Below are 12981 nucleotides of genomic sequence, written 5' to 3'. Positions count from 1 at the left end.
TTGGCAGGCGGACTCCCAACCACTGCGCCACCAGGGAAGCCCGGGTGATATGTTTTAATATTTCTGAGCCAAGGATATTGGGGTATTAAGATACAGTATAGGATTTCAGGAAGCTGCCAACTTGTTACCCCTTAGTTTTAAATTTGAATTGCAGTTGGATTTTCCTAGTTAGAAGTGGGGTCTTTCCCTAGTTAGAAGAATCAGATACTCTTAACCATAGGAAATCTTCAGCAAGGTACGGTTTTTAAACAAAACCCAGGATTTGGATTCAGAGGATTTACATGTTAAGACCTGCTAACTGTGTAGAACACAGACTCCTGAGCTTCGTCCAAAAAAGGTGATAATAATTAGGACAATCATAAGATTTCTGTAAGGATCAAATAAGATGTGGACCATGTTCTTTGTAAATTGCAGAGTGTTATATACAATGTTAACTACTTGTTATTTCTTTCATTCCTTCTGGCGGAAGGAGCACAGACCAGAAGTTAAGAGTCTAGATTCCTGTCCCTGCACAGGTCCCCCTTTCCAGGACCTGTGACCTCAAGAAAGTAACTTAATCTCTCTCTCTCTTTTTTTTTGGTTTGGCCACACTGTACAGCTCGAGGGATCTTAATTCTCTGACCAGGGATTGAACCTGGGCCCCAGCAGTGAAAGCACAGAGTCCTAACCACTGGACCACCAGGGAATTGCCTTTTTTTTTTTTGTAACTTAGTCTCTAAAAGGTACAGTTTTGTGGTCTAGGAGACATTCTAGGATTATGAATCCTTTCAGAGGAAACATGTTAGATTGGAATAGGAAGGGATGAAGAAAGCAATCCTCTCTGAAGGGCAGGGGGAGATGAGGCCTTGCTCCTCTCAGGATGACCAGGAAAAATACTTCTGGGACACGAAGGAAAAAAACAGGGAGCCGTGAAACTCTCCCGTGAAACGGAGCCATGGCCACTGATTTCTGGGATGTCGCAAGAACGTCCAGGTCTGGTGGTGAGCGGTAATCTGAGACACATGTACGGTCAGCACTGACCTAGATGTATGACCCACAAAAAGAAAAAGAAAAAAAAAGGAAAAGGCATCACTACCTGAGTTCAGTCACTGTCCCACAAATAGCAGCACAGTCAGCCGTGACCTCCAACGCTAAAAAGCAGCCGACAGGTCCTGCAGACACACACTCGTGTGATGCCTACACACATGCACAAGGTAAAGGCATCGACGCTTGGTACCAAGGGAAAGAGAACCAGGAGGGCGTTAGAATGGCCCTCCCAGAGTCAGACAGAGTGGGCAGCTCTTCCGAGGATTTGACAGAAGAGCTACAGGAACCATGGGAATAACTGGTTTCAGGACAAATGTCGCTGAAGTTCCTACACTTGGGCCCACTTTATCCACACGCCTGTCTGCCTCCATGTATTGACAGACCCAAGTCATTTTCCAAGATTCCTAGAAAATCTCAAATAACCTCAAGGAAAATAAGAATCACAGTCGTCTCCAGGTTCTCAAAGAAGGACTAAAGTCAGGAGAAGATCTGAAGTTGGAGGAAGGGGAATAGATTGAAAAGGAGGATCTCATGACTCGAAGAGCAGCTGTCACTTGGTGTAGTCAGCCTCCAGGGCAGACAGTATGATAAGGTCTAAGTGAGAGGGGGGTGGGTGCTCAGAAAAGGCCTGAATGTCGTCTGTTTCAATGACAGTCTGGTTCCTACAAGGCAGCGTACGGAATCAAGCCGGGAAGAGCTCCTCTACATAGATTTCCATCCTCACCAACTGGGGGCTCCTTCCGCAGGGCCAGTGCTTAAAACCCTCACTGCCAAGTTTCTCTGCAAGCTCCTATTCTCACTGTGTCAAAGAGTGTGTCTCTAGTTTGGTTTATATAAAGATCTAGTTGACCCAGAAGGTTGTCTCTGAGATCTGACAAACGCCACACCTTTTAAACTCTTCCTTGCAGTGTTTTACTGTTGGCAGTGCACTTAACCTCCTAAGCCTTGTCATTCTCAGCTTTTAACATGGAGATGGTCATAGCACCATCCTCATAGAGCTGTTGTGAGAAATAAATGAAATGATGAACCTGCAGCTCCTAGAACAGTGGCTGGCACATAGGAAGGCCTCATCAGTCATGGCTATTGCCCAAGCTCCCCTAGCAGTCAGGAGGCAGGAACTGGTAGCCCTGGCTAATGGGTCAGGAAATAGGGACTTGACCAGTTCTTGGAACTGAGAAGTCCAAGCAGGTGAGGCTTCAGGTACAGCTTGATACAGGGACTCAAGTGATGACACCAGGACATGGTTTCTCTCTCTCCAGCTCTCAGCCCCTCTCCCTCTGAGTTGGCTGCAAGACGGCTTCAGCAGTAGGCCGCCCCTCATTGTAGAGCCAGTGCAGTAGAAGAAGGCACCTGTCCACTCTCTCTGAAGCCCCAGGAGTGGTCTCCTCACACCTCCCTGGCTCTGGCTGGATGGCAGAACCTTCCCCAAGTGAACCACTGAAGCCAGAGAACATGCAGCCCAGCTTGCTGAAGATCCATCTCTGGAACTGGGGGCAGGGCCAGCGCTACCCAAACCTCTCAGGCAGGGAGACTTGCTTCCCGGAGGGTCACTGGTGGTGCCAGGAGGGAAGAGATGGCCGCTGAGTGGAAAACTGCGGTGAACCCACAGCGGCTGCCCAACCTAAGGAGCAAAGGGATTTAACTTCCTTTGGCTACTGACTGGCTGGTTAGGGAGAGGTGTGCTTCCACTTCCCACAGGGCCAGCTTGAGCACCTAGAGGCCTCAGAGCTGTTCCCCCGTCATTGCTAAGTGTTAGCAGGTCAGTCGGTTCAGCAACTCTCAGGACACCAACTAGTCCACAGAATTCAAAGATTGCGGTGAATTTCAGTAACACTCTTTAAAAAGAGTTGACATTTAAAAAAATATTTTTTAACTTATTTTCATTTATTTATTTTCGGCTGCGTTGGGTCTCCGTTGCTGCGCACGGGCTTTCTCTAGTTGCGGCGAGCGGGGGCTACTCTTCGTTGCGTTGCGTGGGCTTCTCATTGCAGTGGCTTCTCTTGTTGCGGAGCATGGGCTCCAGTAGTTGTGGCTTATAGGCTCAGTAGTTGTGGCTCGCAGGCTTCAGAGCACAGGCTCGGTAGTTGTGGCGCATGGGTTTAGTTGCTCCGCGGCATGTGGGATCTTCCCAGACCGGGGCTCAAACTTGTGTCCCCTGCATTGGCAGGCGGATTCTTAACCACTGTGCCACCAGGGAAGTCCTTCAGTAACACTTTTAATAGACCTGCCAATTAATAAAAATAAACCCAGCCATGGAGATCAAACTCATCTGAGGCTATTTCCTATTCTTGTCATGGGAAATTGTAGGAAAGTGCACATTCCTTAAGAATGGAGTAAACTGGGCTTCTCTGGTGGCGCAGTGGTTGAGAGTCCACCTGCCGATGCAGGGGACATGGGTTCGTGCCCCAGTCCGGGAAGATCCCACGTGCCGCAGAGCGGCTGGGCCCGTGAGCCATGGCCACTGAGCCTGCGTGTCTGGAGCCTGTGCTCCGCAACGGGAGAGGCCACAATAGTGAGAGGCCACATACCAAAAAAAAAAAAAAAAAAAAGAATGGAGTAAAATTCCTCATCCTTGTCCCAGAACGCCCCCATCAGTCGGGCCTTTTATCTCGTGGCAAACATGACCCCTCCCCGCCACCAGCTTGCTTCTGACCCCCTGAAATGGGTGTGTGCTTTATACACATGCTCTCGTCACACCTCCCAGTTACTCAACGTGTCGCAGAGGAGGGCACCGAGGCTAAGGGGAGGCCAGGCTGCCAGACAGCTGACCATCTGACTGTCCCCATCTTTGACTCCCACGTGTGGTACCCACACACCCGCCCAGAGGTGTTCCTCGCCCGTCCTCAGGGAGATAGCCCAGGGTGCCTCCTCAGATTCTGGCTCTTGCATTTGCGTCCATGGGGCTGCCTGCCGGTGTCTTCTTCCTCTCCCTCAGACTCGCCCACTTTTAAACCCTGTGTTGTCAGAAGCCTCTGCTGCTGAGTTGGAGTCCTCACTCCACACATGATCGCTGCCATGCACCTTCGGTGGCCCAGGCCCAGAGCCGGCTGTGAGGACACAGTCCAGCCATCACCAGGTTCTGGGTTCTTCAGGGAATGAATTCTCCCATCTCAACTATCACAGCAAAAACATTTCTCCCTCAGCATTCCCTCAGAGCATCACCCCAGCCCTCCTCCATAGCCCTCGTGTGAGGACCGGGGGGGGAACATCTGTGCCGGAACAACAGCCTCAAGTGCCAGAGGTGGGCACAAGAGGTTTAGCATCCTCCCGGCACTGAACCTGTCTGATGAGAGCTCCTTACACCGTGTTCACAGGTGACTGCTGGCTACTGGCAGCCATTGCCTCCCTCACCTTGAATGAAGAAGTCCTGGCCCGAGTCGTCCCCTTGGACCAGAGCTTCCAGGAGAACTACGCGGGGATCTTCCACTTCCAGGTAACTTAAGAGTTGGCTCGAGCTTCTCCTGAGCAGGTCCTGAGGGCTAGGAGCAGGTGCTGGGGGCCAGGCAAGGACACTGAGAGACAGCAGGAAGCTGCCTGGCCTGTCGTCGCCCTGGGACCCTGTAAGGACAGCAATGCGGAGGAGGGCGGTAGGGCAGGGCACTCAGGAAGTAATTCCCACATTTCTTTAAGAAAGTTGACCATTTGGGGTCTGAGACAAAATGTTAAGGTACCGCTCGCTGTTCTCCTTTTATGCCGGTAAAGGAGAAATAGCATTTTGAAAAGCATAAGGCTGGAGGGGCAGGTGTGGCCTGGGAGGGAAGGGCAGGTGCCTCTGTGCTCGTTTCTCAGCGAGGCTGTACCTGCAGGAGGAGGGCTAGAGGGGAGCGTCTCCTCGGGGATGCGATGGGCTTGGGGAACCGGCGCCCAGGGGCCGGGCAGGGAGGAGCCAGCTGCAGCTGAGGCTCACGACCCCCCGCACACTGCCGCCACCTCCCCCTCCTGCAGTTCTGGCAGTACGGCGAATGGGTGGAGGTGGTGGTGGACGACAGGCTGCCCACCAAGGACGGGGAGCTGCTCTTCGTGCACTCGGTAGAGGGCAGTGAGTTCTGGAGCGCGCTGCTGGAGAAGGCCTACGCCAAGTAAGTGCCTGCCGTGCCCGTCCCCCCGCAGCCTGCCCCCAGCTGCCCTGCATTCTGGGAAGCAACACGGGACTTAGGCGAGGGCTGTCCTGAAGAGAAGTCCTCTTGTACAGAAGGACTACTTTGGACAAGATTGGGCTCTCAATTCTAGGAGATAACGCACCCAGCTCTTGCCGTTTTTAACCAAATGCACAGGAACGAGTCATGGTACTGATCGTGCTGGCCTTGAGAAGGGCCTCTGCTTCCTTGGCAGGTCATGTTACATTTTTGTCAGCTAAATACAGCAAAGAGTTGCTGCCCGTGGGCAAAACTATCCACTGCAGAGGTATGAAAATGATGCAGACTTGCCCACAGTACATAATACGCTGAGTAAAACTGGTTTCCCCAGCCGGGCCCCCGCCCCCCCCAGGCTGCCCGGAGTCGAGCCTGTCCAGCGCTCAGCACTGCCCGTTCTCAGCGGGACGCCCACGTCGGCCCCCCTCCAGAGTGGCCGGGTCCTGGCCCTGCTGTCTGGGCTCCCTCTGGGAAAATGACCGGCTCTCAGGCATCAGGAGGATTTCTGTTCCTTCCAGCCCCTGCCAGGGAGGAGGGCCAGGAGTCACACATCCAGCTGTGAGAATCTGGGGCCTGAGATGCTACTAAGTCTTATGCTTTAACAGTAGAGTTAGGGAAGCCACAGGGCGCCAACATCGCCATGGGGAGAGACCAGCCCCTCCTAACACAGCACACGGAAGCTGCTTTCATTACTGAACTGTTTTCTTTTAAGCTATAAATGCCACACAGCCAATTTAGCAGACCTCCCCTTTCCTGCCAGGATGTAGAAAGAATCAATACAGGAGGTTGGGCCAGATAAACACCAAGGTCCTTCCTAACTCTTAAGGTTCTGTGAGATTTTTCCAAAACCTTCACCAAGTACCAGGCAGTGGTAGCTTTGGCGACAGTCACTGGCCCTCGTGGGCACCCGGAGGTGGAGACAAACCAAGGAAAGACCGAGCAGGGGGTCCCTGCAGCATCCAACAAAAGAGGCATGGGGGGAGGGGCACTCTGAGAAGCAGAAGTGTCTGCACCAGGTGGCAGCAGCATCTGTCCCCTCCCTGCAGGATCAATGGGTGTTACGAAGCACTCTCCGGGGGTGCCACCACTGAGGGCTTCGAGGACTTCACCGGAGGCATCGCCGAGTGGTATGAGTTAAGGAAGGCCCCTCCCAACCTGTTCAGGATCATCCAGAAAGCTCTGCAGAAAGGCTCTCTCCTTGGCTGCTCTATCGATGTAAGTCCAGGCCTCCCTCCCTGGCCGCACCCCCATCTGCTCTAGCTGAAGGGAGCCTCCGCCAACAGTGACCAAAGAGACCCACTGCCCTCATTCCCCACACGGTTGGCGCATCCTTTGTCCACCATAGTGCACCTCACCCGGAGCCCAGGGGCGGCTAGGCAACCACCCGGCTGGCTGGGGTACAGCCGCTGGGGCGATGGTGACTCCAGCCTTTCCTTCTCCCACCTGCTTACAACACTCAGCCTCCTTGGACTCACCACCCCGGACCACAGCTTCCCTGAGAGTCCCCTGCCCTCTGCTGGGCCCAAGGCAGGACCATTCTAGACACCTTCTGCCCCACCTGCAGGGCCTATGACCGCAGGGAGCCCAGCAGCCTTCCCTCCACTGCTGCAGGGTTAAGGGGCCCGTGGCAAGACTTCAGAAGGCATAGGAAGGAACCATTCCCACGTGCCACCCTTGCTGGTGAACGTCACCAGAGGAAGGGAGGTGGGCACAACCCCTGTCCCCAAGGAGCCTCCAGGCTTTGCCTGTGCCCGGCACCGGAGCCCTGTCCTAGCTCTGGTCCCTGTGGGGACAGGGGTAAGAAGTGTGGCTCTGGGGGCCCAAGTCTCTGTCTGACTCTAGGAAGGGATTCTCAGACTTTCTCTGCAAACCATGTTTGCATGGCAGAGACCCTTTCTACTCCGACACAGCCCTTCTCATTGACCCAGACAAAAATAACAACCTCCATCAGAACAGATGGGGAAGGAATGACTGGGGAAGTTCTAGTAGAACAGAAGCCAATTCTGAAGTCAGGCAGAAACGAACGGCTGTCCTAGTGTAAACCCTGCAGTGGGTGGGGCAGCCCTCGCAGTTTCAGGGGACTCAGCGCACCTGGGCCGCCGATGCCGTCCAGGTGTGTGTCCTGAGTCCCCTCCACGGTGTGCCCTTTCCTGCGGGAATTTGTGACTGCGCCGGGCACACACGAGTGCAAGCGCCGCTCTCCCAGAGGGCTGCCCTCGGCCTCTTCTCTGGTTGTGAATAGCCGGGCAGCGCCTCAAAGAAGTAGTAGGTGGGCCTCCAGGCGGGAGCGAGAGCCCTCCACCTGGGCCAAGGCCCTGCTGAGCCCTGAGCGACAGAGGGAGGGAGGGAGGGAGGGAAGCGGCCGGCCTGGGACTGATTCTCCCACATTTCCAGATCACCAGTGCTGCAGACTCGGAGGCCATCACCTTCCAGAAGCTGGTGAAAGGGCACGCGTACTCGGTCACTGGCGCCGAGGAGGTAACGCCTGGCAGGCATTTTCGGGGGTCTTTCTCTTGTTCGCCCGATGGCGAAAGCCATTTTTGCTGCTTGCTGAGGGTGGGGCCCGTGTTCCCCAGTTCTCGCTGCAATTCAGGGCCAAGGGGATGGGCCGGCCCTCTCCAGCCCCTGCCGGCCACGTGCTGCCCTCTGCTGGCCACAGGTCGGTCCAGGCCCTCTGTGCCACTGAGTTCCAGAATTGTCTCGCTCTTCTGGACCAGGTAAGATAATACAACAACACTGCATCTGTGTAGTGTTCCGTCCTCTTCAAAGTGCTTTCATGAGACTTCCGGGAAGATGGCGGAAGAGTAAGACGCGGAGATCACCTTCCTCCCCACAGATACACCAGAAATACATCTACACGTGGAACAACTCCTACAGAACACCTAATGAACGCTGGCAGAAGACCTCAGACCTCCCCAAAGGCAAGAAACCCCCCACGTACCTGGGTAGGGCAAAAGAAAAAAGAATAAACAGAGACAAAAGGATAGGGACAGGTCCTGCACAAGCGGGAGGGAGCTGTGAAGAGGAAAAGTGTCCACACACTAGGAAGCCCCCTCGTGGGCAGAGACTGCGGGTGGCGGAGGGGGAAGCTTCGGAGCCGCGGAGGAGAGCACAGCAACAGGGGTGCGGAGGGCAAAGCGGGGAGATTCCTGCACAGAGGATTGGTGCCGACCGGCACTCACCAGCCGAGAGGCTTGTCTGCTCGCCCGCCGGGGCGGGCGGGGCTGGGAGCTGAGGCTCGGGCTTCAGTCGGAGCGCAGGGAGAGGACTGGGGTTGGCGGTGTGAACACAGCCTGCAGGGCGTTAGTGTGCCACGGCTAGCCGGGAGGGAGTCCGGGGAAAAGTCTGGACCTGCCGAAGAGACAAGAGACTTTTTCTTACCTCTTTGTTTCCTGGTGCGCGAGGAGAGGGGATTAAGAGCGCTGCTTAAAGGAGCTCCAGAGACGAGCGCGAGCCGCGGCTAACAGCACGGACCCCAGAGACGGGCATGAGACGCTAAGGCCGCTGCTGCCCCCACCAAGAAGCCTGTGTGCGAACACAGGTCACTATCCACAACCCCTTCTGGGAGCCTGAGCAGCCCGCCACTGTCAGGGTCCCGGGATCCAGGGACAACTTCCCGGGAGAACGCACGGCGCGCCTCAGGCTGGTGCAACGTCACGCTGGCCTCTGCCGCTGCAGGCTCGCCCTGCACTCCGTGCCCCTCCCTCCCCCCGGCCTGAGTGAGCCAGAGCCTCCGAATCAGCGGCTCCTTTAACCCCGTCCTGTCTGAGCAAAGAACAGACGCTCTCCGGCGACCTACACGCACAGGCGGGTCCAAATCCAAAGCTGAGCCCCTGGGAGCTGTGAGAACAAAGAAAAGAAAGGGAAATCTCTCCCAGCAGCCACAGAAGCAGCGGATTAAAGCTCCACAATCAACTTGATGTACCCTGCATCTGTGGAATACCTGAATAGACAACGAATCATCCCAAATTAAGGAGGTGGACTTTGAGAGCAAGATTTATGACTTTTTCCTCTTTTCCTCTTTTTCTGAGTGTGTATGTGTATGCTTCTGTGTGAGATTTTGTCTGTATAGCTTTGCTTCCACCATTTGTTCCGGGTTCTATCCATCCGTTTTTTTGTTTTGTTTTTTTTCCTCTTAATAATTATTTCTTTATTTTAATAACTTCATTATATTTTATCTTTATTTTATTTTACTTTGTCTTCTTTCTTTTTTTCCTTCCTTCCCTCCTTCCTTTCTTGCTCCCTCCCTCCCTCCTTTCTTTCTTTCTACTTCTACTAATTCTTTCTTTCTACTTTTTCTCCCTTTTCTTCTGAGCCGTGTGGATGAAAGGCTCTTGGTGCTGCAGCCAGGAGTTAGTGCTGTGCCTCTGAGGTGGGAGAGCCAACTTCAGGACACTGGTCCACAAGAGGCCTCCCAGCTGCACATAATATCAAACGGCGAAAATCTCCCAGAGATCTCCATCTCAACGCTAGCACCCAGCTTCACTCAACGACCAGCAAGCTACAGTGCTGGACATCCTATGCCAAACAACTAGCAAGACAGGAACACAACCCCACCCATTAGCAGAGAGGCTGCCCAAAATCATAATAAGTCTACAGACACCCCAAAACACACCACCAGACATGGACCTGCCCACCAGAAAGACAAGATCCAGCCTCATCCACCAGAACACAGGCACTAGTACCCTCCACCAGGAAGGCTACACAACCCACTGAACCAACCTTAGCCACTGGGGACAGACACTAAAAACAACAGGAACTACGAACCTTCAGCCTGCAAAAAGGAGACCCCAAACACAGTAAGATAAGCAAAATGAAAAGACAGAAAAACACACAGCAGATGAAGGAGCAAGATAAAAACCCACCACACCTAACAAATGAAGAGGAAATAGGCAGTCTACCTGAAAAAGAATTCAGAATAATGATAGTAAAGATGATCCAAAATCTTGGAAATAGAATAGACAAAATGCAAGAAACAGTTAACAAGGACCTAGAAGAACTAAAGATGAAACAAACAATGATGAACAACACAATAAATGAAATGAAAAATACTCTAGATGGGATCAATAGCAGAAGGCAGAAGAACGGATAAGTGACCTGGAAGATAAAATAGTGGAAATAACTACTACAGAGCAGAATAAAGAAAAAAGAATGAAAAGAACTGAGGACAGTCTCAGAGACCTCTGGGACAACATTAAACGCACCAACATTCGAATTACAGGGGTTCCAGAAGAAGAAGAGAAAAAGAAAGGGACTGAGAAAATATTTGAAGAGATTATAGTTGAAAACTTCCCTAATATGGGAAAGGAAATAGTTAATCAAGTCCAGGAAGCACAGAGAGTCCCATACAGGATAAATCCAAGGAGAAATACGCCAAGACACATATTAATCAAACTGTCAAAAATTAAATACAAAGAAAACATATTAAAAGCAGCAAGGGAAAAACAACAAATAACACACAAGGGAATCCCCATATGGTTAACAGCTGATCTTTCAGCAGAAACTCCACAAGCCAGAAGGGAGTGGCAGGCCATATTGAAAGTGATGAAGGAGAAAAACCTGCAACCAAGATTACTCTACCCAGCAAGGATCTCATTCAGATTTGATGGAGAAATTAAAACCTTTACAGACAAGCAAAAGCTGAGAGAGTTCAGCACCACCAAACCAGCTCTACAACAACTGCTAAAGGAACTTCTCTAGGCAAGAAACACAAGAGAAGGAAAAGACCTACAATAACGAACCCAAAACAATTAAGAAAATGGGAATAGGAACATACATATCGATAATTACCTTAAATGTAAATGGACTGAATGCTCCCACCAAAAGACACAGATTGGCTGAATGGATACAAAAACAAGACGCATATATTTGCTGTCTAGAAGAGACCCACTTCAGACCTAGAGACACATACAGACTGAAAGGGGATGGAAAAAGGTATTTCATGCAAATGGAAACCAAAAGAAAGCTGGAGTAGCAATTCTCGTATCAGACAAAATAGACTTTAAAATACAGGCTATTAGAAGAGACAAAGAAGGACACTACATAATGATCAAGGGATCGATCCAAGAAGAAGATATAACAATTGTAAATATTTATGCACCCAACATAGGAGCACCTCAATACATAAGGCAAATACTAACAGCCATAAAAGGGGAAATGGACAGTAACACAATCATAGTAGGGGACTTTAACACCCCACTTTCACCAATGGACAGATCATCCAAAATGAAAATAAATAAGGAAACACAAGCTTTAAATGATACATTAAACAAGATGGACTTAATTGATATTTATAGGACATTCCATCCAAAAACAACAGAATACACATTTTTCTCAACTGCTCATGGAACATTCTCCAGGATAGATCATATCTTGGGTCACAAATCAAGCCTTGGTAAATTTAAGAAAACTGAAATTGTATCAAGTATCTTTTCCGACCACAACGCTATGAGACTAGATATCAATTACAGGAAAAGATCTGTAAAAAATACAAACACATGGAGGCTAAACAATACACTACTTAATAACGAAGTGATCACGGAAGAAATCAAAGAGGAAATCAAAAAATACCAAGAAACAAATGACAATGGAGACACGACGACTCAAAATCTATGGGATGCAGCAAAAGCAGTTCTAAGAGGGAAGTTTATAGCAATACAATCCTACTTAAGAAACAGGAAACATCTCGAATAAACAACCTAACCTTGAACCTAAAGCAATTAGAGAAAGAAGAACAAAAAAAACCCAAAGTTAGCAGAAGGAAAGAAATGATAAAGATCACATCAGAAATAAATGAAAAAGAAATGAAAGAAACGAAAGCAAAGATCAATAAAATGGAAAGCTGGTTCTTTGAAAGGATAAACAAAATTGATAAACCATTAGCCAGACTCATCAAGAAAAAAAGGGAGAAGACTCAAATCAATAGAATTAGAAATGAAAAAGGAGAAGTAACAACTGACACTGCAGAAATACAAAAGATCATGAGAGATTACTACAAGCAACTCTATGCCAATAAAATGGACAACCTGGAAGAAATGGACAAGTTCTTAGAAAGGCACAACCTGCCAAGACTGAATCAGGAAGAAATAGAAAATATGAACAGACCAATCACAAGCACTGAAATTGAAACTGTGATTAAAAATCTTCCAACAAACAAAAGCCCAGGTCCAGATGGCTTCACAGGCGAATTCTATCAAACATTCAGAGAAGAGCTATCACCTATCCTTCTCAAACTCATCCAAAATATAGCAGAGGGAGGAACACTCCCCAGCTCATTCTACGAGGCCACCATCACCCTGATACCAAAACCAGACAAGGATGTCACAAAGAAAGAAAAATACAGGCCAATATCACTGATGAACATAGATGCAAAAATCCTCAACAAAATACTACCAAACAGAATCCAACAGCACATTAAACGGATCATACCCCATGATCAAGTGGGGTTTATTCCAGGAATGCAAGGATTCTTCAATATACGCAAATCAATCAACGTGATACACCATATTAACAAATTGAAGGAGAAAAAGCATATGATCATCTCAATAGATGCAGAGAAAGCTTTTGACAAAATTCAACACCCATTTATGATAAAAACCCTGCAGAAAGTAGGCATAGAGGGAACTTTCCTCAACATAATAAAGGCCATATATGACAAACCCACAGCCAACATCGTCCTCAATGGTGAAAAACTGAAAGCATTTCCACTAAGATCAGGAACAAGACAAGGTTGCCCACTCTCACCACTCTTATTCAACATAGTTTTGGAAGTTTTAGCCACAGCAATCAGAGAAGAAAAGGAAATAAAAGGAATCCAAATTGG

General features: G+C 50.0%; 1 protein-coding gene across 1 annotated transcript in view; it reads left to right on the top strand.

Annotated features, from left to right (window-relative positions):
• Positions 1-12981, top strand: part of CAPN2 (calpain 2) — a 62568-nt gene that overhangs the window by 25035 nt on the left and 24552 nt on the right. Inside the window, exons 3-6 of the mRNA XM_004271002.3 lie at positions 4341-4459; positions 4972-5105; positions 6206-6374; positions 7554-7637. Of these exons, the coding sequence (XP_004271050.1) occupies positions 4341-4459; positions 4972-5105; positions 6206-6374; positions 7554-7637 (506 nt within the window). The remainder of the gene's footprint in view (positions 1-4340; positions 4460-4971; positions 5106-6205; positions 6375-7553; positions 7638-12981) is intronic.

This window comes from Orcinus orca, chromosome 1, assembly GCF_937001465.1.
Source record: "Orcinus orca chromosome 1, mOrcOrc1.1, whole genome shotgun sequence".
NCBI classification, from domain to species: Eukaryota; Metazoa; Chordata; class Mammalia; order Artiodactyla; family Delphinidae; genus Orcinus; species Orcinus orca.
Note: the sequence above shows the minus strand (reverse complement) of the source record. Positions and strands in the feature narration are given on the sequence as shown.